The sequence below is a fragment of the Leptonychotes weddellii genome, chromosome 7 (assembly GCF_054177405.1).
Source record: "Leptonychotes weddellii isolate Sample4059 chromosome 7, ASM5417740v2, whole genome shotgun sequence".
NCBI lineage: Eukaryota > Metazoa > Chordata > Mammalia > Carnivora > Phocidae > Leptonychotes > Leptonychotes weddellii.
In genome coordinates, this window is record NC_138375.1 from 57548441 (window position 1) to 57575506 (window position 27066).

A 27066-nucleotide genomic window follows, 5' to 3' on the forward strand; every position below is an offset into this window, starting at 1 on the left:
GTTCATCTCATTAGCCTGGCTCAAACATCACCTCCTCTCTTCCCTGCTGTCAGTTGTGGAACAGATCGTTTCCTCTGGGATCTTCCTCACTGCACAGAGTTTGTCAACTTGGCTTCCTTCATGCAGTTATTTCCTTACCTGCGATTTTCCATGGCCCTGTGAAAGCCTGGGCTCTTGGAGACAGATGTCACCCCTGGCTGAGTTCTACATCCCCCATAGCTATTGATCATGGGGCCTTGAAAACAATAGGTGGTCAGTAAGTTTTCTTTTTAAATAAGAGTAACACATCTACATGTGCAAAATTCCCACAGTGTAGAAGGGCATAGAATGAAAAATGTCTCTTTTTCTCTCCCTTTGTAATCCTTCTCACCTCAAATACTCATCATCTATGTCTGTGCTGTCCAAATTGGAAGCCTCTAGCCAGATGTGGCTATACTCCTTTATCAAAATGAAATAAAATTCAGAATTTAATTCCTCAGTCACACAAGCTACATTTCGAATGCTCAATAGCTACAGGAGTCCAGTGGCTACCATACTGGATAGCTCAGATTTACAGGATGTTTCCATCATTGCAGGAAGCTCCATTGGATGGCCCAGGAATAGTTAATGTTCTCATCTAGAGACATTTTCTACATGTCAGCATATATAGATTTATATACACATGTATACATTTGATATCCTTTTTGTTTTCTCAGATGGAACCATTTTATATATATTCTTCTGTACCTTGCTTTTTTTTCTCTTAATAATATAGCTTAGGGATCCTTGTACATCAGCACATTGAGATCCTTTTATGTTCTTGTTAATGACTGTAGACCGAGGGTTTTCATAATCTTCCTAATCAGTCTCTTATTGTTGTTCTAGCTTTCAGTCTTTTGTCGTTAAAAACCCTGCTGCAGTGAACTTCCTAGTGTGCGTGTCTACACACACACACACACACACACACATCTTTCATATATTTTACAAGTATATTGGTAAGCTATGAGAATCTTCATCTTACAAGCTTTGCCAGAGAGTCTGTGAATCTTCGATTTTAATAGATTTGGTCAAATTATCTACCAAAATTTTTTCCCACCAATCTATACTTCCTCCATCATGCCTACAAGTGTGTTCTTCCCCACATTGCTAGTTTTAGCAAACTTTAAAAGTTTTACCAATCTGATATAGAGAGAATGGCGCCTCTTCTTTGTTTTAGTTTGTATGTCTTTCATTATCAGTGAGATGGAGCCACTTTCTGTGTTCTAATTGACTGTTTGACCTTTGCTTCCTTCCTGGAAAACATCTTATTTGGTTGGGCGACTTGCTGTTCCTTCCTACTGATTTGTGTGGCCTCTTCCCAAAGCTAAGAACTTAGTCATTCTCACCTATTTGGTACTTTCTTAGTTGTCCTTTGCCTTTTGGTTTTGTTTATGGTGTAACTTCTTTTTTAAGCCTGCAGGATTTCCTACTTTTGCTTTAACTGAGATTAATCACCAACTCTAGAAGTCATAAAGGAAAATATTGATCCATTTGACTCTATAAAAATCAAGGCCTTCTCCCACCCTAAACTCATGTTTTCTTCTGGTACTTTTATGATTTTATTTTCTATATTAAAATTTTGATCCATCTGGAACTTGCAAAGAGCGAGGTAGGAATCCAACTTTCTTTCTTTGTGAACAGCAGTTTGCCATTGGTTCCACATTTATTAGTGAATCCTTCCTCTCTCTGATTTGACATATCCCCATTTTTAGATAGTGCATTCCCATTTGTATTTGAGTTTATTTCTGGGTTCTCTTTTCTTCCATTGATCTGACAGTTATTTGATATCAAAAATTGAGACAATACCAAATTGTTTCAATTACATAGTTTTATTATTTATTATTATTTTTAAGTAGGCTCCACACCCAGCATGGAGCTCGGTGTGGGGCTTGAACTCCCAACCCTGAGATCAAGACCTGAGCTGAAACCAGGAGTCAGATGCTTAACCAACTGCGCCATCCAGGCGCTCTTTTGTCATTTACATTTTGATGGATTTTTTTTTTTTCCTCCCCAAATACCTTTTCTGCATGTACTGAGGGGATCATATGGTTTGTCTTCTTTGGCCTGACATTATGGTAAATTATATGAGTAGATTTTTAAATACTAAGCCATTCATACATGTCCACATTTGGTCATGGTGTACTACTGAATTCAGTTTGATAATATATTCTTTGGAAATTTTGCTTTAGTAATGTTGTGAGTTTGTGTTGAGTAATTTTGTGTGTGTGCTGCCTTTGTTAAGAAAATGTACATGCCGGGCGCCTGGGTGGCTCAGTTGGTTAAGCGACTGCCTTCGGCTCAGGTCATGATCCTGGAGTCCCGGGATCGAGTCCCGCGTCGGGCTCCCTGCTCAGCAGGGAGTCTGCTTCTCCCTCTGACCCTCCTCCCTCTCATGTGCTCTCTCTCATTCTCTCTCTCTCAAATAAATAAATAAAATCTTTAAAAAAAAAAAAAAGAAAATGTACATGCCTTTTTCTTTCTCGATGCTCTAGAAAATTTGCAAGAATAGAGAAATACTGTTTCTTTGAGTTTTTTTTTTTTTTTTAAGAATTAACACATAAAGTCATCTGGCTTAGTATTATTGGGAGGGTGTGGGTAGTTTTCAGTAAATATGTAAAGAACTAATAAACAAATTTCATTTGTACCCAGCTTCCTCTCTAAAGCTTTGAAAGTTTATCTTTTGAAATGCGCCCATTGTCATTCTCTTAATTGTAACTCCCTTCAGCAATTTTTCTCTAAGTGGCCGCATTCAGTAAATAAATATTTACAGAATAGCAACCAGGACCCAGGCCTTGGGGTAGGTGGTGTGGGTGATTCATGGAAGTACCAGACTTGGCCCACAATCTCATGTTCCCGGCATAAAGCTAAAACCTCCATTCGTGTGCATCTATTTGATTTTAAAGCAATATCATTTATCATTGAATATTAACAGAGCTCCAGGCTCTGTATTTACAGTTTCCCCCTTAGGCATACACGAATTATTTTTGGCTCTAGAGTGCAACATCTCACTCCCTCACACAGCAAATTGTCTCTCCTTTTTGTGTTGGAGCCTGCTGCAGTCTCTGACTCTGGTCTGCAGAGCAGGGCCACGCTGGTCTTCAGTGGGTGGAGCTCCTGGTGCTACTCACCTCTACTTCTCTAAGCTAGAGTTTTTTTTTTAATCTGTAAAATGGAGATACTGATCTTGTTTTGTGATACGTAGATGGGAAAACACTTGTAAAACATCAAAATGCAGTGGGCACCCAGTAAGCCTGAGTTTATCTCCTTATTTTGGTATTTCCCCAAATACCTAGCTTAGTACTAGGCTATCAAGAAGCCACTCATGGAATATGTGTTCAGGTCTGGATTAGTTTTAGAGCCCTTGACTGGTCTTCCTACCTCCCAATTTTACCACCTCCAATTCAATTTCCATCCAAACTGCCAGAGTAATATTTAATGCTCAAATGGAACCACATCAGTGAACACCGGATATTAAACATGGGTTAGCTTTCTGGTTCTCCCAATAAACTCTAGTCTGACATCAAGCTCTTTCTTGAGCTTGCCTCTGTTTACCTTTCAAGCTTCCTCTTTCACGTACCATCCACACCCCCATACCTTTGCACAGGCTGTTCTCTCGGCCCACATCACCCTTCCCCGCCTCCTTCCAGGCTGGCTTAGGAGCCCTCTTGCCTGGTGCTGTCTTCATCACAGCTTGCCTTCTAAAGGGCTCTCCTGAGGGTAGAGACCACATATCTGTCATTCCTATGTCCCATGTGCCTGGCCCTGGGTCTGCTATGGACTAGGTGTTCTGCCAGTATCTGTTGTCAGGTGCATGATTAGTCTTTGGGTTACATGGTAAAATATGAATGAGATTTTCTCCATTTCAGTTCTCAGAGGAGCCCGGGGGAAATAGTTCTTTAAAACACGAAAATGAGGCCAGGGAAATCAATTGCATTTCTTGGCTGCAGGAGATGACAGAAAAGCGTGACTTTCGGGAGCCTCCCAGGGCACGACACTATAATGGGGAGTTGGAGGCACCTTTCATTTAACGTGGATTTCAAGCAGGGCCCAGGCTGGAACTCACCAAACCATTCAGCCACCCACTGCTCATGAAATTCAGAAGGAGGCTTTCTTGAAAAGCCCCGAGACGCCTTGCACAGCTCCTTTCTTCTTTTTAAGTAATAATGAACTGGCTGGGCAGCCTTGCCAATGATTTTACAGTTAAACACCCATGCTCCAAGATCCCTCCTTCAATAAGTGGTTGGGGCAAAAAGGTCAGAGAAGAGATAGGAGGGCGAATATTGATGGAGTGTCTTCTGGGTTCCAGGCACTGGGCTTGCTATCTTTATCATCTCCTGGACCTTCCTAACTGCCCTGTGATGGGGACATTACTGTAATCACTCCCTTTGTACAGAGGAAAAAACAGAGGGTGAGAGAGAGGTGACTTGCCCAAGGCCACACAAGTCAGATAGGAACCATTTGTGCATCTTCTGAGCAGTCAGTTGTTGTTGTTATTGTTGTTTTAATCGTCTGGACTCTGAATGTTCTAACAGATCCAGTTCCTTTCTTTTGTCAGGCTGCTAGTAAACATTGAGCATATTTTTGCCCCCCTGCTCTGAGTATGGGCACTGTTATAACACCTGCTTCCAATTTATGCCCATCTTTGTTCCTTCCACTTACTTCATTACTGTTTTCCTCATCTGTAAAATGGGGCTAATCATAATAATCCCCTCACAGAGGATTGTTGTGAAGACACACTGGAGAAACCAGGTAATGGACTCAAGGCAGAACTTGGCACATCGTGAGCATTCAATGAATGGTAGTGATTACTAAATCATGTAGCTTGTAAGCTGCCTTAAATCATTTCTGGAAAAAGATGGGGGGGTGTAATAAAAATCAGATGAATGAAACTGGTTAGGTGGCATTTATTTACTCAGCACATATTTACTGGACACCTATTGCAGTCAAGCCTTGGACCAATACAGGGGGTGCCAAGATAAATCCTCAAGGCTGGGGACCCTCAAGGAACAGACAGCATGGGGCAAATGTCAAACTGGCTTTCTTAGCCATGGATCCTGTCGCTAAGAACATTCTACACTCTGCATCTTCTGCCCTGCTTGACTTCCGTGTCCAGGAAGCCACCCTGACCTGAACCTCACTACCAACCCTTTGGTTTTCCGCAATCCTGCAAAGAGCAGCATCCAGGAAATGACACTGCCCCCTCACCCCGGGTCACGATGCTCAACTCCTCCTACCAGGGCTGTTGGGAGGGGTCGAGCTGAGGTCACCGTTGAATAGCACACAAACGGGGCCCCAGATTGCAATCCCTTTAGGGAACTCAGCAGAGGGAGCGTAATTTCACTAGGTTCCAAGCCCTTGCGTTAGTGTTCTGCAGAGAGGTTTCTCTGTGGCCCTGCAGGCTGGCTGTGTGCTCAACCTTGTGTGTCTACTGGGTGATTTGCTCATCTTTGTAGAGTCAGAGCAATTTATAAGGGACATGCACTTCCATTATTTGGAGTCAGGGAGAGTGGGCGAAATGCAAGGGTCTGATTTGTGCCCCAAGAACACGATGCAAAAGTTAATTAAGATTCTGACTCACCAGACCATTTTGATGAAATTAAGAGGTTCAGCTAAACATTGACTATTTCAGTGACAGGAAGTCAAGCAGTTGGCTCTGCAGACGACTGCTTAAGGAATGTATTTCAGCAATAATGACAATAATGATACCCAACAATGTTGGGAGCTTTACATCAAGTGTCTTTGGGAGTCCTTCCAATGTGCCTGGTAAGTAGCTGTTATGATAATTCCATTTTTGCAGATAGGATATGGAGGCTCAGAGAGGTGGCGCTACTTGCTTAAGGTCCCACAGCCAGAAAATGGTGGGGCAGAGACTGGATCCCAGGCCAGTCTGGTGTTAGAGCCTGGTTCCTTCTCCTACCTCTCACTGCCTCCCTTTTAAACCTCTGCATCCCAGTCTCTGCAAAGCCAAAACTGAACTGCTATACCCCTTGTATCCTGATCCCTTGGAAGCCTTTTGTCTTCTCCATAATAAATTAAAATCATAATCACGGCAGCAGTAAATCAACTTCATGACCTATCTGCTCAAAGCCCATTTGACTACATGTTGGGACAGATTTGTAGCTATAATCACTCCTTGTGGAAACAGCAAGGCTTGTGTGACATCTTAATTTACTGAGTTTCCCTGGTGCCAAAGAGCCCTGGCAAGATTTGTGAGGGTCTCTTTATCTGGACCATATTTACAAAATGCTGGTGAGTGACAAGGTTGTAGGGGAGACTCCAGGGCTCCCCTCGCTCAGCAGCCTAGGCAGGAGGAAGGCCCAAGTGTGCTGAGCAAATGTTAGAAAGAAGGCCTTGACTTGGTCTTGCTGTGGGACCCTGGGAAGTCCCCTAGCTTGACCTCAGTAAGACAGGGACAATAACAGCTTCATCAAACACTTGTTGTGTGGACTTGATAAAGCAATGTGTGCAAAACCCAGTGCCTGACTCAGAGCAGATGCTCAATAAATGGTAGGTCCTTCTTCTCCACACCCCCAAATCCCCTCCCTTCCCTGTGGTAGAAGGTACTGGGCCTCTTTGGAGATGTTTTGTGGACACATGCTCCGGGCCCCTTGAGTCCCCCCACCTGACCTGTGCAGTAATCGGTCATCACCTCCCTTGTAGAACTGATTGGGGGCAAGTCCTGGTTTCAAACTTTACTGCTATCTAACCCTGAACCAACTACTTTTTGGAACCTGACTTCCTGTAAAATAGGATTGAAAAGGCCAATTTTATAAGGAAACATTTAAAATGTATAATGAAAGAAAACATAATTTTGTATCTGCTGCCCCCAATTTAAACATCGGGAAATTTCACTTAAGGTTCAGAACCTCCGTCTTTTCTTGAGAAAGCAGATCAGCTGTGATAAGCCCTCATTCCTGTCCTTGACGGCACTTGCCTGGGGCTGAGCAGCTGCTGTACCCGTGGATGGGGTGCTTTCCCTCCAGTGCCTCGCCCCGGCCCTCTTCCCTCATTTATGTTGCTTGTCTACTCTGTGCTCGCACATCTCGGGAGTCTAGGAAACGTTGACTCCCTCCCCCTTAATACATCGTTTAGATCAAGTTGCATTTGTTTAGATCTCTGTTCTGCATTTGTCTTTATCAGCTTAGAAAGACACAACCTTGTGCTGTAAGGCCTTAGCCTCTCCATCCTGTGAAAGCATTACTGTCTTAAGGTCCTCTGGTCCAAAACGAACAATGGTTTGAACTTCTGAAATGAAAAATATTTCAGGAGGCCAGAGTTTTGTCTCCCACATAAGCTGGGCCCCCAGACCCTCATTTCTGCTTTCTAATGATTATGCCAATAGCAAACTATATTGAGAGATAAGTTATTGCTTTGGAATGTTCCAGTTTAAATTGTGCTGCTTCTCTTTCAAGGGTTCCACAATTATTAATGAATTCCTGGCTCGAGCAGGGTCCACACTTGGGCACCACTCCTCCTTCCGTGGGGAATTTCCCCTTCCTGGGTTCTGAAAGAGACTCTCAAATTATTGCTCATATAAAGTTTGAGGCCGCAGATGTTTCCTTTTCCTTTCAAAAGGCAATTTACTGAGTGGGATTCATTTGGGGCCCTAGAGGATAGGCTTCCTTAATGGGTTTTTGGGAGCTCCCACAGGGAGCCAGCCAAACAGTGTAATAATGCCATCTTTTTGGTTTGGGGATGGAGAGAACCTTTGTCTTCCAAAGAGCCACGCTACTAGCTGCCAATCCAGAGGAAGTAGTGTGAGTGGAAGGTACACACAGCCTTTGGAATCGCACCTGAGTTCAAATTCTGCATCTTAATTCGTCATTTGGGTCTACCTAGGCAAGCAACTTAACTTTTTTGGGTCTTATGTTCCTCATTTATAAAACAGGAAAAATGAGAAGACCTACCTTATAGAGTTGGTTTTAAAAAGCTACCAACAAGAAATAAAGTTAAAACAACCAACTGTGTTTAATAATTCTTACTGCCCATCTTAAACCTTTCCAGTGAAATCATCTTGGATATGGAAGCACAGCCCATAAGCACAGCCAGCTCCCTCTCTAGGAACTAACTCCCGTGGAGGAATTAAACAGAACATGGGAGTGAACAAAACACACGCTCACTCTCCAGACCTTGCCTGCCACTTTAGGGTCAGCGTTTCTACCCCAGAGGTAATATGATAGAAATTGTTCTGCCCTCTGCTGAACGTGTAGAGCAAAGCTGGGCCGCTGATCTGTATGATCCACACGGTACCTTTCAGTGCTTCTGGGGGCTAGGGATCATTGTAACTCCCATCTTTAGGTGGAGAACCTGAGGCTTAGAGACATCACAGAACTTGTCCAAAGTCATGCAGAAAGCAGGGGAAGGAGCTAGAAGTGGAGAGCAGGTCTGTTCTGAGTCTGCACGGGCCTCAGACAGGCCCTGGCCACTACTGATGGCTGTCTTCAGTCTTGCCCGGATAGTTCATAAAACCCAAACAATTTCTTTTCTTCTGATTAGGCCAAACAGACCCACAAAGACACCAAGGGTCTTTGTTTTGGTCACTCTGGTTATCTCTCATTCACAGGTATGTACTTGAGTCCAAGGAATCCAAAATAGGAGAATGAATTCATTAGTATTCAACGAATGCTGTTTGTTTGGCATGAAAAAAAATCATTCAAAGCATGGAACTGTGGGACAGTCAGAGGAAATCAGATTTTAGATCCCGAGGCACCTTTATTCTTCCCAGATCCTTGGTGAGGACGAAGAATGGGCTGGACAGCTCTGGGCACTGGCCCTGCACCAGGCACTGGGCTTGGTATTTTCACACAGCAATCTCATTTTATCCTCACCCCAGTGCTTTGAAGTAGTTATTATGATCCCAATTTCCAGATGAGAAAGCTGAGGCCTGGGAAATCTAAATGGGACAGCCATTGCATTTTTCTCTCTTTATCAGGATGGAACAGACTGATGGTAAAATGTTCCGCCTGAGGCCACACTGAAACATCCTTGGCTGACCTGAGAATATTTGGGCCTTGAGGGCGGACTCAGCTCCTAGGTGTGACCTAAAGGTGAAACTGATGAGCATCCTGACTGGGCAATGCAGCTGTGGAATCAGCTTACATACCCACATGTGTACTTTGCCAAGAGCTGGGAAGACAAATGTTTTGGTGCCAGAATCCTTCCACTCTTTCCTTCTGAGGCTCCCTGCCAAGGCCGTCTATACATAAGGAGGCAAAGTACCCCTGGAGAGTAGCCGATATCCTGAGAGACCGCTTCTTCCATGAGCAAAGCGGGCATGAGGCTGTTGGGGGGAGGCCTCAGAGTCTTTGGCTTCTCATCTTGGCCTGCTCACCCTCACCCCAAGGAGGGATCTCGTACTACACTTTGAGAAAAGAGCAGTCCAAAGCACATTCGCCACCACCGGAGGGAAAAAAATGTGAGCTGGAAGATAGGAGAGAGAGTGTTTATTCCCAAATCCCAACGTCAGGCTCACCCAGTGATCACATGGGTCAAGAGGCCACAAGGAGAGGAAGTATAGACCTGAAAAGAGATGTGGGCAGGAAGAAGAAGACCCCTACCCTGTCCTGATCCACGAGGCAAGAGGTAAAGAAGAGAGATTCAGGGGGCCTGAACTGGAAGGGGGAGGAAGGGAAAGGTTTAAGGCTGGAACCTGGTGCCTGTCTTTAAGGCATCAGGTCCATATTAATAGATATTCCTGCCAGGCTCTGAAAAATCAGGTCTGTGATGCCTCTCCTTTAGGGGAACCAGAAAGGGAGCCAATGAGGGGAGCCATACTAGAGGTCCCTGAGACCACCCCCAGGCTGGTGAATCACGAGAAGGACTCATAGGACCCAGCGTATAGCTGTATTCGGCACTCTGTTTTATTACAGTGAAAAGGAGACAAGGCAAAGGAAAAAGGGCCACCGTCAGGCACGGGCTTCCAGAGTCTTCTCCTCATGGAGTCATGCTGGACACAGCTCCCGCAGCAATGAGTTGTGACATGCATGAAATTGTGGCCACCAGGCAACTCATTAGGACTCAGCGCCCAGGGTTCTTACCGAGAGCTGCTCACGTAGGCACCCCTTGCCCAGCACGTCCCCACATTCCAGACCCCCAGAAGGAAGGCAGGTGTCGGCATCACCCATACTGTCTGTGTAAGTTAGGCACAGTGAGCCACTCTTACTAGTTCTGGGAACGTGCATGTCCCCAGGCACCAGCCAAGTGCCAGCCTTGCAAGTAGACCTTCTGAAGGTAAAGGCCTCAGGCCTGGGGCTTTAACTCTTTTCTGTGAGTCTCTTCCAAGACTCCTCCAGGTGGGGAGGGTGCACACGTCTGTGTGTCTGTGTGTCTGTGTGTGGGGCGGGAGGGAGAGGAGGTAGAAGGTGGGGGTACAGATTCCTTCCTCCTCACGGACAAAGGCAGCAAATTGAGGAGAGGAGAAATGCGGCCTCCCCCAAGCACAGCTGCTTTCTGTCCGAGGACCCTCTGCTGTGGGGCTGCTGCGGTGTTGGCAGGCATGGTTTCTCACCCTTGCAAGATTTATAGGAAGACGTGGAGTGGCTTATCTGGTTCCGAAACCCCACTGGCATTTCTAGCGGTGCCACACATTGGAACATGGAGGATGATTTCTAATTTTCCAAACTAATCTTGCTGACCTGCTTCTCTCTCTCTTTCTAAAATCAACTCCTCTGCCAAGAAAGGGGATTGAGGAATGAAAGTAGCTTAATGGAACTGGGTATTTGGGCTGCAGGGCTGGTGTCTCCATGGAGATGGGTCTAGACAAGGGTTGGCTGGGACACCGAGAGACAGCTGTGTGCTTCTCACTGTGGCTATGATGTGCACGGAGCCCTGGCTGGAGGAGACCCACCCTGCTCTGCTTGGGGGCCCGGCTCTGGGTGTGGCTGAAGCAAATGGGTATGAGTCCTTCCCAGCTCCCTCTTAGGTTCTTTGTGGCAGGGCCAGGACAAGAACTGGACAGGTCACGGAGGCATGGCCCCTGCCCTTGAAAAGCTCCTGGTCTAGTGGGGTAGGATGATGGGGCAAGAAGTCATGACAACACAGGGCGCTAAGTGACCATGGCCAGAACCAGCACTTGGGGGCTTCAGAGTGGCCTCACTCCTGAGGGAAAGGTCTGGGAAGGCTACCTGGTGTGTGCTCTGGGACCGCCCTCCAGGGAGAAGGCAGTGGAGAGGCATGCCAGTAGCAGGAAGTCTAAAACTTTCAGGAACTAAGGAGAGAGAGAGAGAGGGAGAGTGTGCGTGTGTATGTATGTATGTCTGTGTGTGTCGGTGCGTAGGTCTCTGTGTCTGTGTGTCTACCTGGGTCAGTATGTTGATGTGTGTGTGTGTGTGAGGGTTGCAGGGGCAGTAGTAGTTGGTGATGTGGGACGGGTCAGCAGAGGCCAGATGATGAAGACAGTGCAGTGCTGAGGAAAGAAAATGTGTTTTGGATCCAAATAGATCTGGCGTCTAGGTCTTGCCCCATTACCGATGGGCTGGAAAACTCTGGGAACTGGAGAAGTGCCAGCAATCCTCAGGTTCGTCATCTGGAAAGCAAGAATATCAACCATACCCACTTTCTGGGACACTGGGTAGGACTGAGTGAGCTAATATTTGTAAAGTGCTGAGTATCTGCCAATCAAGAATGTGAGCTCCTTGCTCTCTTCTCTTAGAGGCCAGGCAAAGAGTTTTGGTCTTTGCCTTGATCTAACTATAGTTTCCGGGTTACTTGAAACCTGGAAACTGTTGGGCTTATGTGGAAATGCTGGTTTCCAGGTGTCAGGGCAGACTGAGGGAACCAGAATCTCTGGGTGTAAGGCCCGGGACCCTGCATCTGCTCAGTCTCTTCAGATGGCTTTGATGCTCAGTAAATCGTAGACGCACCATGTCCGGACATGAGGTCAGCCCCGCAGGGGGCCGAGATGAGATCTACAGCCGCTCCCACAAAATGTGCTGAGGAATAATTTAAGAAGATCCCTTTGGAGGCCAGCAGAGATGATGGATTGAGAGGGGAAGGCAGGAGAAGCCAGAGAAAAGATGACACCCATGAGAGGTGCCTTTCTGTCCCATCAACAAGAATCACCGGTGGGACCTTTGGGCCCTTGGAAGCCCAAAGGCAGACAGCACTGCCCTTGAGGGGCTGTCTGTCAGGGAGGACAGGTCACAGGTGGTGGCAACACAGTGTAATACCCGATGGTCCTCGTGCTGCAGAAACACCTGGACCAAACTCAGCTCTGAGGATGCACAATTATAACAGTAACAGTGGTGGCCACGAGAAGTGTCAGTTCATCACTTTCACATTTACGTGGACCTTTAGCCTTTTGCATTATTCATCTTGGTCATACTTCATGACAGTTTTGTGTAGATTAGTGTAATGACCTAGAGCCATTGGCAGGTGGTAAAGTGAGGTCTGTATGGTGCTGGGAGGGGCCAGGCTTTCCTTGTGATTGTAGAAAGTTGGATGGGCGACGAATGGGTAAAATGGGAAGAAATGGAAGAAATCAAGATTTATGCAAGGATGCATGTGGATAAGAATATATAGAAAGTGTGTAAAAACAGAGTTGAGAGGATGGCAGGATTGTAATGGGTGTTTTCCTCTTGGATTTCCAATGTTGTTCTTATTATAATGGTGCAGCACACTTTGAATAAAAATAAACTCTAACACAGTTATAGATTTATCAGCAGTATAACCTATGGTAAGGCAGCTGTATTTCTCAGTTAGACCTGAGTTTAAATCTCCACTCTGTCTTCATATATGTCAAGTCATTGCCATCCGTAAAATGGGCACATTGCTAGTTAGTACCTTCCCCACGGAGTTTCGAGGACGTGAAATGATGTGAGCCATGTATGTGCTCCATGGGTGCTGAAGTCATTACCACGGGCCGGGCCTATCCTGAAGGCTTCATGCGTTGCCCGGGGTCACACAGCAAGTCAGTCACGGAGCTGGGCTTTCCGTCTAGACATCCTGGCTCTAAAACTCTACTCCATTAAGTGCTTGGTGCTAGGGACAGGGCCAGGGAAACCAGGATGTCATTGAGGCAGGATTTATGGAGAATTTACCATCCCCTTGCACTTTCCACTCAAGCCCTATTGTCAGGATCTTTGGGACCGAGCCAGGAGCAAGGCACCGGGTGGCCTAATTCAGTCTCTGGAGGTTCCAGCTGTCGCATACAAAAGATGAATGTCTGTCGGGCAGCTCTGTTTTTATCTCCCCACAAAGTTTAATTTCCCCGATGTGAGTGGTTCGATTGCTTTGAGGTTTCCAGGGTTTGCATTCTTCATAGAAAGGGTGGTTTCCTGGGCATTGTGATGCCGCGAGGCTGCAGTACATGAATGTGAATGAAATTCACTCACGTTTCCTGCCACAATGAGGGTCCTAGATCAGTGTCCTGGCTCGGCAGACAGTGGGAGGCTTTTGTTCTTCTCCTCTGTCTTCCTAACTCCTGGGATTTCCACGTCCACGTCTAGGTGGCATCCCCCCTAGAATTAGTTAAGAGTATAGATTGTCCTCTTTCATTGAGCTATTGCAAGCAAAGGCAGCAGCAGGGCAGAGAAATATTTACCAGAAGTCTACTTAAGGTAGTGGTTAGGGTTGAGAATGTCAGAATCAGATATTCCAGAGTTCCACTCAAGCTCTGCTGCTTCAATAACCAGGTGGCCTCAGGCAGGCTACATGGTGCCTCTGCGCCTTTGTTTGCACAGCTGTAAAATGGGGGTAATAACTGGGCTTATCGGTTTCCCATGAAAGATTTAAAAAAGATACTACCTACAAAGTGCTGGACACGGTACCCGGTGCATTACCGAACAATCAGTAAATGATGGTTATTTTCGGTTGAGCCCGTGCACCAGGACAACCTTGGGCATTTTTACAGACAGTGAATCAATGGATCCTCTTAGCAGTCCTGCGGGCTGGGAGATTTGTCCCCATTTAACAGATTAGGAAATGAGCTCAGAGAGGTGAATCATCCTGCCCAAGGTCACACAGCTCATCAGAGGCAGACGCAGGCTGAGAGCCCTTTTGGGATGGGGCCACCACTGCTGCACAGGACTTCATGGACAGGGCCCAGAATGGAGGAGCCAGTCCTCCCAGCCATCAGAGAGAAGCCTCTCATCTTTGACAGGCACAGCAGACAGATGAGGAGATCGCTCCAGGGGCAACTAATAATTCTTCCAGCGTCAAATGAACTACTCAGATGGCCTTATGCAGTGATTTTATCAGTCACCCTGCCAGGCAGTGAAACAGTTAAGAAGGGCCCTGAAAATTTGCTACTGCTAGTGCTTTGTGCTAAAGATGAGAAAGGGGGTGAGGGGTAGGGAATGTGGGATATACATTAGCATCCCCTCTACCCAGTGCCAGCTCCTGAGCCAGAAGGTGGGACCACAGAAGCAAACAAGATACGGTCCCTGCCCCATGACGCACACAATAGAGTGGACAGTCGTGGTACGGGGCCGGGTGCTTAGTGGTGGAGGAAAGAAAGTGTGGTGAAAGCACAAGTAGGCAAGGGAAGGCTCGCCAGGGAAGGCAACATGCTGTGAGTTGGGTTTTGAAGCATGCCTAGGAGTTCACTAAGGGAGGAAAGGCTGAAAAGGTGCATAAGAGCAACACATGTTGAGAAAAATGGCAGTCTTCTGGAGTGGTTGGAAGTTTTGGAGTATATGCTGAGGAGCATGGCAGATTATGTGGAGAAATCCAAGAGCTCCCATTTGCAGCACTGCCAGGCACTATGGGAGGGCATTCTATCAGTTTCCTGGGGCTGGCATAACAAATTACTGCAGACTGTGTGGCTTAATGCAGTGGAAATGTATTCTCACAGCTCTGGAGACCAGAAGTCCGAACTCAAGGCAGGGTTATGTACCCTCTGAAGGGTCTTTCCTTGCTTCTTAGATTCCGGTGGCTCCAGGTGTTCCCCGGGCTTGCAGGCCTATCATTCCAGTTTCTGCTTCCCCATTCGTATGGCCCCCTCTTCTCCTTGTGGGTTTGTCTTCCTCTGTATGTTTCTTATAAGGACACTTGTTCTTGGATTTGGAGTCCACCTGCATAATCCACAATGATTTCATCTTCAGATCTTTAACTTAATTGTATCTACAAAGACTTCTTTTCCAAATAAGGCCATATTTATGGGTTCCTGAGGTGAGGACGTGGACATCTGTCTTGCGGGCTGAGTCAACTCACTACAAGGCTTCACATGCATTATCTGATTTAATCCTCAGAACTCTGAGAGGCAGGTACTATTATTATTCCCCTTTTACAGAGGAGGAAACTCACTCGAAGGGATGGGAGGAAAACTATGAGAGCAGGGCCCTCCCCTGTCCTCCTCAGCATATGTCCAATGTGTAGAATTATTTCTGGCACATTGTAGGGGCTCAGCTGATATTTAATGAATAAATGCTTTACGAGGAATACAGCATGGGTGAAGGGCCCAGGCCAATACTTCCCTGAATTAGACTCCAGGCTGTATTATTATTATTTTTTTTTAAAGATTTTTATTTATTTATTGTAAGAGAGAGAGAATGATAGAGAGAGAGCATGAGAGGGAGGAGGGTCAGAGGGAGAAGCAGACTCCCTGCTGAGCAGGGAGCCCGATGTGGGACTCGATCCCAGGACTCCAGGATCATGACCTGAGCCGAAGGCAGTCGCTTAACCAACTGAGCCACCCAGGCACCCCGGACTGTATTATTTAATTAGCTGTGTGACTCTGAGAAAATTACTTAACCTCTCTGTGCCTTAGTCTCGTCATCTAAAACAACGAAGGTGAACCTACCTCGTAGGGCTGTTGTGAGATTTACAAGAATAAATCCATGTCCAGTGCCAAGAACAGTGCCTGGCACATAATCAGTGCTTCGTAAATGGAAATGTGAAGTGTTATTCCACACGACCTCTCGAGAGGGGAAGCAGACCATGGTGGTTAATGACGGTGCACTGAGAAAAGTGTCAGGGAGCTGTGAGCAGACAGGGGAGGGGCTGAGTACTGCCTGAAGACTTTGGGGGAAGACTTCTGGGGAAAAAGAGATACTTGATCTGGGCCTAGGATGAGCTGCAGGACCAGCAAATACAAGAGGCCTGCATTCAGGCAGTGGAGGGAAGGGACTGAGGCCTGGGGGGGACTGTGAACACAAATCCCACTGAGGCAGAAGACAACGTGGCTGATCCCGGAATGGAGAGTTCAAGGTGTCCTTGAGGCGCCTTGGTGTGTTGTCTGAACCTATCTTTTACTCACTGTGGGACCTTAGGCAAGTCACTTAACCTGTCAGAGCCTCAGTTTCTCCATCAGCAAAGTGGGCATAATAATTCTACTTGCAGTATATGATTGTGCCGATATTAGTATACAATAAGTTCCCAATAACAACACCTCTGATTTTTTTTAAAGATTTTATTTATTTATTTGAGGGGGGGGAGAGAGAGAGAGAGCACAAGTGGTGGGGGGAGGGGCAGAGAGAGAGAGAAGGAGAAGCAGGCTCCCCATTGAGCAGGGAGCCTGACTCGGGGCTCGATCCCAGGACCCTGGGATCATGACCTGAGCCAAAGGCAGACGCTTAACCAACTGAGCCACCCAGACACCCCAGTACCTATGAGTAATATCAATATTACTCCCGCTGCTACTATTATTGTATGGATGTGTGGCCCATGGCAGGTGGTCATTATGGCCCCCGTCCCAGCATGGCTTTGCTGGAGTTGTGAGCTGCGTACTCCTGTGCTGAGTTCTTTCTCTGTTCTCTCTCTGACCTATGCTCAAAATTGTGAGGAGAAATCTTGGGCAGGTCTTAGCAGATTCCAACCTAAACCCTGGCCCTTTTCAAGGTTCAGGTACTTTTGTTTGAGCGTGTGTTGGGGGTTGTGGTGGATGGGATTGAGAATAGGGGATGGAAAAGAACAGAAGGCCAAGTGCAGGTATCTCAGTCCTCCATCCTAGATAAACACAATGTGGTTGGGACCAGGTTGCATGTCTGTCTGCTTGTGTATGTCTGGGGAAGAGTGTGTTTGTGTGTGTGTGTGTGTGTGTGTGTGTGTTTGCACTGTGCAGTCTTCGATTCAGCATTTCGGTTCAGGAGATGTTTACTGATCCCCCTCTGTAGGAGTCATGGTGCCAGGCACAGAGTAAACGATGAGATGAGCTCGCTGCCCAAGGCATTCCCCGGGGAAGGGAAGGTTCAGAGGTATGAAGAGGTCACGATGACAGAGGGAGCACCCTCAGAGCGGCCGACGCAGGCCCTGGTACAAAGCCAGGCAGGGAAGGGATAGCGGGCTGGACTGGAAGGCTGAGGACCATTCTCTGTGATCAGGAGGGACATGTGGGAGTTCCACGCTGAGACACACGAGTGCAGGAGGGCTCAGTGGGCTGGGTGTAGCTGGAGGGGACCAGGCCAGCCAGAGAGTGGTGGCCTGTGTGGCTGGAGGTGGCAGAGCCAGGCCAGGCTCAGCAGGACGATACCTGAAATATGGGATGGATGTTGTGGGAAGTCGCTCTCCTGGGCAGGACAAAGGTGACCTTGGTCTCAAAGCCCTGTGGCGCATCATCTCAGCATTCTCTCCCCTTGTCCCCTGTCTCAGCTACCCTGCTCCTTCCAGACCCACTAGGACCCAGGTACTCCCTTTGTGGGTCTTTGGGCTGGCGCCTCATCCTGGACCACTCTCGCCAGAGTCTTCTTATGCGGGCCTCCTTCTCCCACCCTGGACCATCCTATCCCTGCTATGTGCCCTTCCAGATCCCACTCAGGGCTTGTTTTAGAATTCTTTCTTTGTGCTTGTTCAGCGTCTGACCCTGTCTCTGCCATAAGCTCCCGAGGCGATGACTATAGGGCAGCATCTGGCTCGCCGTGGGCCCTTCATAAATGTGTGCTGCGTGGATGCACGGATGAACGCGTGGCGGGGGCTGGAGATGGGGAGGGGGCCTATGTCCAGCGGTGAGGACTGCATCTCCGAGGAAACCCAAACCTAGCCCGGAATTGATTTCTAGTTCCAGGTTGTTACATCACGAGGTGAAGCCGAGGGTTGTAGGACCTCTCTGAGATTATACAAACCCAGTTAGTTGTTACTGACGTGCAGCCAGGCTTTCACATTGCGAGGTGCTCAGTGGGGAAGTGGGAGCTTCTCTCTGGGGTCCTCTCTGAGGACCCTTCCAACAATCAATGCTGTTCACAAGAATCCAGACCAACCCAAATGTCACCCGTTGTCCCCAGAGTCAGCCCCTCACTCCTCCACCTCCCATCTCCCTGCTCACCTCCTAGGAGCCTCTCAAACCATGCACTCCTTTCCACCCTCACGGCCCCATGTCCAGCCTCCGCTTTTGGGGCATGCCCTAGTACATCAGCCTCCCTACTGACCTCTGCCTCTAGCCATGCCCCTGCAAACTTGCCTCCACGTTGCCTCCAGAGACATCTTTCCAAAATATAATTTGTATCCTGTCACTTCCCTCCTTAAAACCTTCAGGGGTTCCCTGTTACCCTGGAGATACAGTGCAAGTTTTAGCCTGGCCCTTCTTTATCTGCTCTCTTGCCACCTACCCATTGCCCCAGACCTCTCTCTCCCTCACTTGTACCCTCTGGGCCAGCCAAGTCAAACCGTATGATGTTTCCAGAATAGCCCCAGCTTCCACTCCACTGCAGATACGACTTCTCTGCCCAGAACCTTCTTTCTTCCCTATCCTATTTTCTTCCCTGAAGTCACTTCCAACATTGCCTCCCCCAGGAGGCCTTCCATGATCCCCTACCTCCAGGCTGATTAGGCCCAGCAGTCCCCTGTGCTGATGCCCTCATCAGGGTGCCAGCCCTGGTGTGCACGTGCCCACATCCATCTGTCCAGCTCTCCCTCACCCTGTAGGCTGGGAGGCTCCAAGTGAGGGCCTGTGCTTGATTCACAGCCCTGTATTCTCTGACTTCCACAAGGTTTTAAGGAGTGACTGGCCTCCAGCTGCAGAAGTTACCAAGATTCAGGACAGGGAGGCAAAATCTCCTTCCCTTAAAATGGTCTCTGCTCAGCCTCGTTCCGGGGCTTGTTAGCCTCACTCAGCAAAATCCCTCAGGTGGCCACACTCCTGGCACCCTCCTCAGCACCAGACCCTGGTCTCTGGCAGTGATATTGGGCACCCTGCCCACAGTCTACGTGCCAAAGTCTTCTCAACCCTGCGGACACACGACGGTCACCTTGGGGATTGGACGCTACCGTCAGAGATTCTGCTATAATGGGTCTGGGGCAGGTCCAGAGCATCAGCATTGTTCAAAACACTGCCCAGGTGATTCTAAGAATGTGTAGCCAGCTTGAGAACCACTCACACCTAGTCATCCTAGAGTAGTGGTCCTCGTCCTAGCTTGTATGTTATAACCACCCAGAGAGTTCACAAGACTCCCCATGTCCTGGACCTACCATCCCTGACCCAACAAATGAGAATCCACCAGGGTGGTAGCAATTTTGGCATCAGCATTGAATCCTACAGGATCTTCCCTCCCTCCCTCTCTTTCCTTGTTCCAGAAACATTTGCTGGGCTTATCTTTGGAGCTCTGGGAGCACTGAGGTGAATCAGACCCTGCCCCTCCTAGGTGGGGGCTTAACAGGGCTTAACTCAGAGCTGTTAGGAAGGGAAGAGCCCAGGCCCCCCCACCCCCCGGCTCCCTAAGGGGAACGTGTCCCAAGGACAGGAGTGCTGGGCCATGCTCCGGCTCCCAGTGCCTCCTCCTCTTCACCAACCTGCTGCTTCCCCGGAGACGCCCACGCTGGGTCAGCCCAGAGACTGGGTCTCTGTTCAGTCAGATCACATTAAGATGGGGGCTTCCCGGGGGCTTCCCCCGACCCTGCATGAGGCTGGCGGTGGTGACAGGGTGGGGCTGCGGGTCTCTGCTCTCTCCTTGGCACATGCGAGCTCTGCAGCCGTCCTTTGTCCGGGGCTGCGCCTGCAAGCATGTCTGTCTCAGCCCCACGCACGGCTCTGGTGGGAGCGTGCCGGCAGGACTTTAAGGGCCTTTTTTTTTTTAGATTTTATTTATTTATTTGAGAGAGAGAGAGAGAATGAGAGACAGAGAGCAAGAGAGGGAAGAGGGTCAGAGGGAGAAGCAGACCCCCCGCCGAGCAGGGAGCCCGATGCGGGACTCGATCCAGGGACTCCAGGATCATGACCTGAGCCGAAGGCAGTCGCTTAACCAACTGAGCCACCCAGGCGCCCTTTAAGGGCCTTTTGATGGAAAGAATGAACCTGGGCTCTGGGCATTTTTTAAAAATTGAGGTAAAATCCACATATAAAATTAACTAAAGTGAAAACTCCAATGCCATTTAGTGCATTCACAATATTGTGCAAGTACCATCTCTACCTAGTTCCAAAACACTGTCCTCACCCCAAAAGGAAACTCTGTTCCCATAGTCCCCTTCCTCCCAGCCCCTGGCAACCACCAATCTGCGTTCTTTCTCTTTGAACTGACCTATTCTGAATATTTCTATAAATGGAGTCATATAATATGTGGCCCTTTATGCCTGGTGTCTTTCACTCAGCGTGTTTGCAGGGTCCATCGACGTGTGTAGTATCTACCAGTACTTCATTCCTTTTTACGGATGAATAATATTCTATTGTATGGATGCACAATGTGTTTATTCATTTATTAGTCCATGGACATTTGGGCTGTTTCTGCCTTTAGCTACTGGGAAATCTGGGCATTTACAAATCTTTATATCTATACTCCAAACATCTGCTGACCAGGTATTCCCAGGTCCTTAGCATTAGCCAGAGGTCTGCAGTGGCCCCCTTCCCTGTACTAATCAAATCCTATCTCCGAGGTCCCTAAAGGGGTGTATGCATGCAGGCATCTCTGACTCAGCTTCCAGCTTCCACTGCCATCTGCAACTCTCTCCACATCTTACCCGGGTGATTGCAGTCCGGTCTCTGCACTCGCCCACCCCACCCCACCCCACCCCACCCCAGTCTTGGGCAGGAGGCTAGTGCATGCGCAACAGGCTGCAGCTGAGGGGTCAGCATGCAAATGGAGGGGCGGACAGTGCACTGTGCTGACAAGAGTTTAGAAGTGAATTTTGCATGTCACCATCTGAAAGGAAAAACTGCTTTTTCTCCATCCTTCCACAATACTTCTGACATCAAACGCGCGAGGTGTTCCCCACACCAGGTAATTCTCCAATTCTCAGGGGACGGTGACTAGATGTTCTATAATTTAACTGACCTCTGACCCTAGCTGCTGGGGTTAGCGCACACCTAGCAGTTGAGGGGCTCCGTCCCACAGACTGTCCCCATTCAGATGCCAGTCCCAAGTCCCAGGCTGTGTCTGTGCTCCTGACCAGCTGGCTATTCACGGGCAGCTCCTACTATCTCTTTCTCAGTTTTAATAATTTGCTAGAACAGCTCACAGAACTCAGGAAAGCGCTTAATATTAGTCTTACTGATTTATTATGAAGGATACAGAGGAACAGCCCCCTGAGGGGATACACAGGATGAAGTGTGGCAGGGTCCTGAGCACAGGGGCTTCTGTCCCCATGTAGAGTAATGGGGTATGCCACACTCCTGCATATGGACGTGTTCTTGTTCACCAATCTGGAAACTCTCTAAATCCCTTCAGCTAAGGTTTCTATAGAGGCTTCATTACATAGGCATGATTGATGAAATCATTGGCCATTAGTGATTGAACTCAATCTCTCCCCTCCCCGTGGGTGAGGGGGTGCTGTCAAAAGTTCCAACCCTCTAATCCCATGGGTGGCTCCCTGGCAACTGGCCCCCCTCCTTAGAGGCTTTCCAAAAGTCACGTCATTAACATAAACTCAGGTGTGGCTGAAAGGGGCTCCTTATGAATAATAAAAGACTCCTTTCATTTTTATGGATCTGGGCTATTTCAGGAACTGGGCGCAAAACCCAAATATTAGAACAAAAGATGCTTCTAGTGCTCCTATCATTTAGGAAATTATAAGGGTTTTAGGAGCTCTGTGCCAGGAATTGGGAACAAGACCCAAATATATATTTTTCTTATATCATAATAGCTCACTGTCCTAAAACTTCATACACACGTGCACAAGGTATTTCTCACAGTGTCTGCCCATTGGGTTTGGATGGACACCTCCCATCTCCATCTTCCTCTTGCCTTTTCCAATGCCTCCCACCCAGTATTTAAAGCTGCCAACAAACAACTCCGTTCATTTGGAGCAACATAGACTTCTGTCTTCTCTGGTCCGTATAAACCATGACCTGGAGTGGAAAAGGAGATGGGATGGGGACCCCCGAGGTTGATTTTATTTTTCTTCTGAATCAAAAGAAACCTCCTCTCCATGAGAGGAATTCTGGCATGTGTCTCGTCCAACTGGCTCAAAAAGCCACCAGCTTTTAAAAATAGCATAAAAAAGAATTCTGCGAGTAACACTAGGTGCCCCATGTCATGGGATTACCCTACCACTTTGTACACGGGGAGTGGGATGGGGTTGGTGCAAGCCTGGAGGCGCCTCTGAAATTAACCATCTACTCCTTTCTGGTAAATCCTGTCTGTTTAGTCTTGTATTATTTTTTTAAAGTTTGCTCGTAGATAATGGTTAGGAGCTAGGCTTTCACTGTGAGCAATTTGGACACCATGAGATGCTTCTGAGCAGACAAGGGACATGCCCTGACTTAGATTTTGAAAGGACCTCCCTGGTTGCTGCATGTGATTGCATCGAAGGGGGCGAGAAGGCTGCTAGTTAGAGGCTGCTTTGGGACTAAAGATGAGAGGTGGTGATGACTCGGCTGGGTTGGAGACAATTGGGAGGTCAGAAGCCATTAGATTATGGGATATATTTGAAGGCAGAAACCATAGCTTCTGATGGAGGACTGAATGTAGAATATAGGAAAAAGAGTTGAAGGTGACTCCAAGGGGTGCCTAGGTGGCTCACATGGTTAAGTGTCTGTCTTTGGCTCAGGTCATGATCCCAGGGTCCTGGGATCGAGTCCTGCATCAGGCTCCCTGCTCAGTGGGGAGCCTGCTTCTCCCTCTCCATCTGCCTCTCCCCCTGTTCATGCTTGCTCTCTCTCGCTCTCTCAGATAAATAAAAATTTAAAAAAAAAGGATGACTCCAAGATGTTTGGCCTAAGTGACTGTAAAGGTGGACCTGGGGAAAAATATAGGCAGAACAGATGTGGGATGGCAAGGAGCAGGGGTTTAGTTTGGTCGCATGTCCTAGCAGAGGTGAAAGAGGCAGGTGTACCTGAGATTGGAATTCAGTAGTTCTAGGGAGGGTGGTGGTGATGGAAAGCAGAAGCACCGGAAGTGACAGGTGGATTAATGACTCCCCTCCGCCACACACCCTGCCTCCCCCTGCTTCAGGCTGTGCACCCGAGCACACACACACTTAATAGGAAAAGTGAAAAACAAAAACAGGACAAGTAAATGAGGAGGGGAATCACACCTTGGGCCAAGAAGGAGTTTCAGAAAGTATCTAGCAGAAGGGGGAAACTGAGGCCCAAAGAGTACAGGTACTTTGCTCCAGGTCACACCGCAAGTTAGTGACAGAGTGAAACAGAGCCCGTTCTTCGGGCCCCAGGCCGCCCCTGCTCTCTCTGACATACCACTTTGCCTACCGGCTCCAGGATTCGAAGGCTGCCTGTGTGCTGGGCTCAAGGCAGGTAGGGCTGAGGCTGGATGACTCTCAACGTTGTTTTCCTCCAGGTCACCATTCTTGTCAGCCTGGCCCTCGCCTTCCTCGCCTGCATCGTGTTCCTGGTGGTTTACAAAGCCTTCACCTATGACCACAGCTGCCCAGAGGGATTTGTCTATAAGGTAAGGGGCTTCTGGCAGGTGAGTGGCCCCAGGTGACTGCCAACTTCAATTAGAGGGTTTATCAATGTCTTCTCTTCGCTGGTATCCAAATTCGGGGGACCTCCCTGCAGACTACTGAAAATGTAGTCTGTGTCAGGCAAGGCGTTTCACGAAGGACTTGGTTTCCTTCCAGTAGGCAGTAGAGTTCTTCCTCCCAGATGGTGCTCTCTGGAGTCAGGAGTAGGAGGTGGTCCAGCTTCGGGCTGGAGGTCAGCGGGCAGGGAGAGCTCGCTTCCGCTTGAGATAGGCCAGTCCATCTTCAGAAAGCTCTGCCTTGGCACCCATCTTCCTGGTTTGATGTCCGATTCCCAGTTCCTGTGGTGGGAGCGGGTGCTTTTGAAGTCTCCTGAGTCCTTCTGTTGTTGGGCCCGTCCCACTGGACCCTGCTCTGATCGCACTCCTTCCCTTGAAGAACCGAACCAGCTGTGTGACTCTGGGGTGTCTCTTCGCCCCTGAACCTCAGTTCTCTTGCCTGCAACATGGGCACTGGTAATACCTGCCTGCAGGATTTTTGTGAGGCCTTAAGGAGAGAATTTAAGTTAGCAAAAGACCTATTAGATAATGGGCTCTCAACGAATATTAGTTGTCATAAAGACAGAATCTGTTCTACAGCGAAAACAGGTGATTCAAATGTTTATAAATTGCCATTTACTGAGCACCCATTATAAGTCACAGCCTTTCCTCGATATTTTCATAAACATTATCTCAATTGAGCTGTACATGCATTCTTAAAAATAGATTTTATTGCTCCCACTTTACATACGAGGAAACAGGGGAAGAACATGTAGGGTAAGAGAGTTTTCCAAACCGTCACATTACATTCCTAAGTGAGGGAGTCAAATGGGGTATGTTCTGCCTTAGAAACACACATCCTTCAGTTCTGCTCCGTGGCTTCTTCAGATGACATTCCTGGTAGTTAAAAGCTGAGGTTCTCAAAGAGCAACAATTCTCAAGAGGGGACAGTTGAATGAACGATGACATGTTCACACAAGGGATTTCTGCACAACCGTGAAAATGGGTGGGAAGGTCTCCAGACCCGGGCCTGGAATATCCTCCAGGATAATAATGAAGAGAAAAAGGCACTGCCTTTGTGTGAGGAAAAGGGGAGGGGAAGGATATTTGCTTATATTTTCAGAATGAAATTCTAGAAGGATAAATGAAAAAACTAGGAAAATGGTTACTCGGTGTGGGGGGGTGGAGGAGGGAAGAGAGTAGAGGGGACAGGGAAGAGGAGCAAGGCTGTTCTGGATACATCTTGCTATCCATTTGTCCTTGGTATCTGTAAATGTCTGACATATCTAAAAAATAAATAACAGCAAGTCATTCCTCAAAATCAAAACAAACTTAACAAAGAACCTAGCTCTATATCAATTTGGGGACATAAACGTACAAAGAAAATAAATATCCCAAACGAGAAGAGTGCATTGACTGTAAACCCACAGAGGAATATATTCTTTTTTTTTTTTTTAAAGATTTTATTTATTTATTTGAGAGAGAATGAGAGACAGAGAGCACGAGAGGGAAGAGGGCAGAGGGAGAAGCAGACCCCCTGCTGAGCAGGAAGCCCGATGTGGGACTCGATCCCTGGACTCCAGGATCATGACCTGAGCCGAAGGCAGTCGCTTAACCAACTGAGCCACCCAGGCGCCCCAGAGGAATATATTCTAAGGATATAGAAAGTTACAGAGAAATCTTAAAGTTGATTCAATAATCTAACTGTTGGTCCTAATATTCGTGTTATTTTGTGACTATTTGGATATATATTGTAGGATAACGCAAATAGGCCATTCTATCAATGTTTGTTGGGAACCAAAGATTTGGATCAAAGAGAGAGGAGTTACATATATAAAATCAAAGAAATAAAATAGACAGCCATAGGCTGGAGCCATGGCCCAGAGAAGCAGCTGGGGGATGGGTGAATGAGCTGGATCAAGAGGTCGGTGGCGGGGTGGGGGCGGAATTGGTGCCCTCTGTGGCCTCACAGTCACTGAGCAGAGGACCGTGGATTAGTACCAGCCTCAGGTTTCTTTCTCTCTTTTTTGCAAATGGAGGGATAATTGACATACAACATGTTAGTTTCAAGAATCAACGTGATGATTCAATATTTGCATATATTTTTAAATGTAAGTCTAGGTAACATCCATCACCACACAGTTACGAAAAAAAAATTCTTTTCTTATGATAAGAGCTCTTAAGATCAACTCTCTTAGCAACTTTCAGGTATACAAGACAGAGTTCTTAACTATAGTCACCATTGTCCATGACATCCGCAGGGCTTATTTATTTTAAAACTGGATGTCTGTGCCTTTTAGCCACTTTCACCACCTTCACCCCCCGCCCCTGTCCCCCAGCCTCTCGCAACCACCAGTCTAGCATCAGGTTTATTCTTTCTAGTGTCGAGTAGGTGGTGGCTTTGAGATGACGATGGTGATGATGTTGGGGAAAGAGTGCTGAGGGCCGGGCCCAGGCCAGCTGACATCACCTGCCCTCCGGCACAGAGCCCCCTATGGCCGTGGCCCCCGGATGGGTTGGCCGAGGCGCAGGGTGAGTTGGAAGCAGTCCGCTGAACTCCCCCTGACTCTGTCTCTCTCGTCCTCAGCACAAGCGCTGTATCCCGGCCTCCCTGGATGCTTACTACTCATCCCAGGACCCCAACTCCAGAAGCCGCTTCTACACGGTCATCAGCCACTATAGCGTGGCCAAGCAGAGCACCGCTCGGGCCATCGGGCCGTGGCTGTCGGCGGCTGCTGTCATCCACGAGCCCAAGCCGCCCAAGACCCAGGGCCATTAGAGGCCCACCCCCAGCCAGAATGGGGGGCACAGAGGGGAGCCCCCCTGTTGGCTAAGCCAAGCTCCAGTTACAAGACACCACTGTACTCCTGGGATATGGGGGCGGGGGTGGGGCCGGGGTGGGTGGGGGGGAACTCGCCGAAAATATCGTGCACTGGAGTTGTCTGAATCGGTATTTCTTTTTGTCCTTTGGTATTGTTGATTCGTCCCCAAGTCAGGATTATGTACAAAGGCATGTTTCGTGTTGATTGTTCCCATGTAAGATATTTTCAAAGCCACTGCTTATTACTTGTTAGGAAAATTTAAAAACAGAAAAGGAAACAAAATGAACAAAGAAGGATTAAACTGGCTGCATCTGGAAGGCATTGGCGGGCAGTAAGGAGCACAGACTCTGGGCTTCTTCGATGAGAAGCCATAGTTTCAGTGGGGGTTTGGAAGGTACAGAAAATGTGAGTGATGCAGGCGGGGGCTACGTGGTTGGCCCCTGCTCTGCAGGAGAGGAAGAGAGGAAGTC

General features: G+C 47.9%; 1 protein-coding gene across 1 annotated transcript in view; it reads left to right on the top strand.

Annotated features, from left to right (window-relative positions):
• The window catches only part of NSG2 (neuronal vesicle trafficking associated 2), a 54479-nt gene extending 27811 nt beyond the window's left edge, over positions 1–26668 (top strand). The window contains exons 4-5 of the mRNA XM_006740327.3: positions 23613–23723; positions 26362–26668. Of these exons, the coding sequence (XP_006740390.1) occupies positions 23613–23723; positions 26362–26553 (303 nt within the window). The 3' untranslated portion in view covers positions 26554–26668. The remainder of the gene's footprint in view (positions 1–23612; positions 23724–26361) is intronic.
• Positions 26669–27066: the final 398 nt, after the last annotated feature.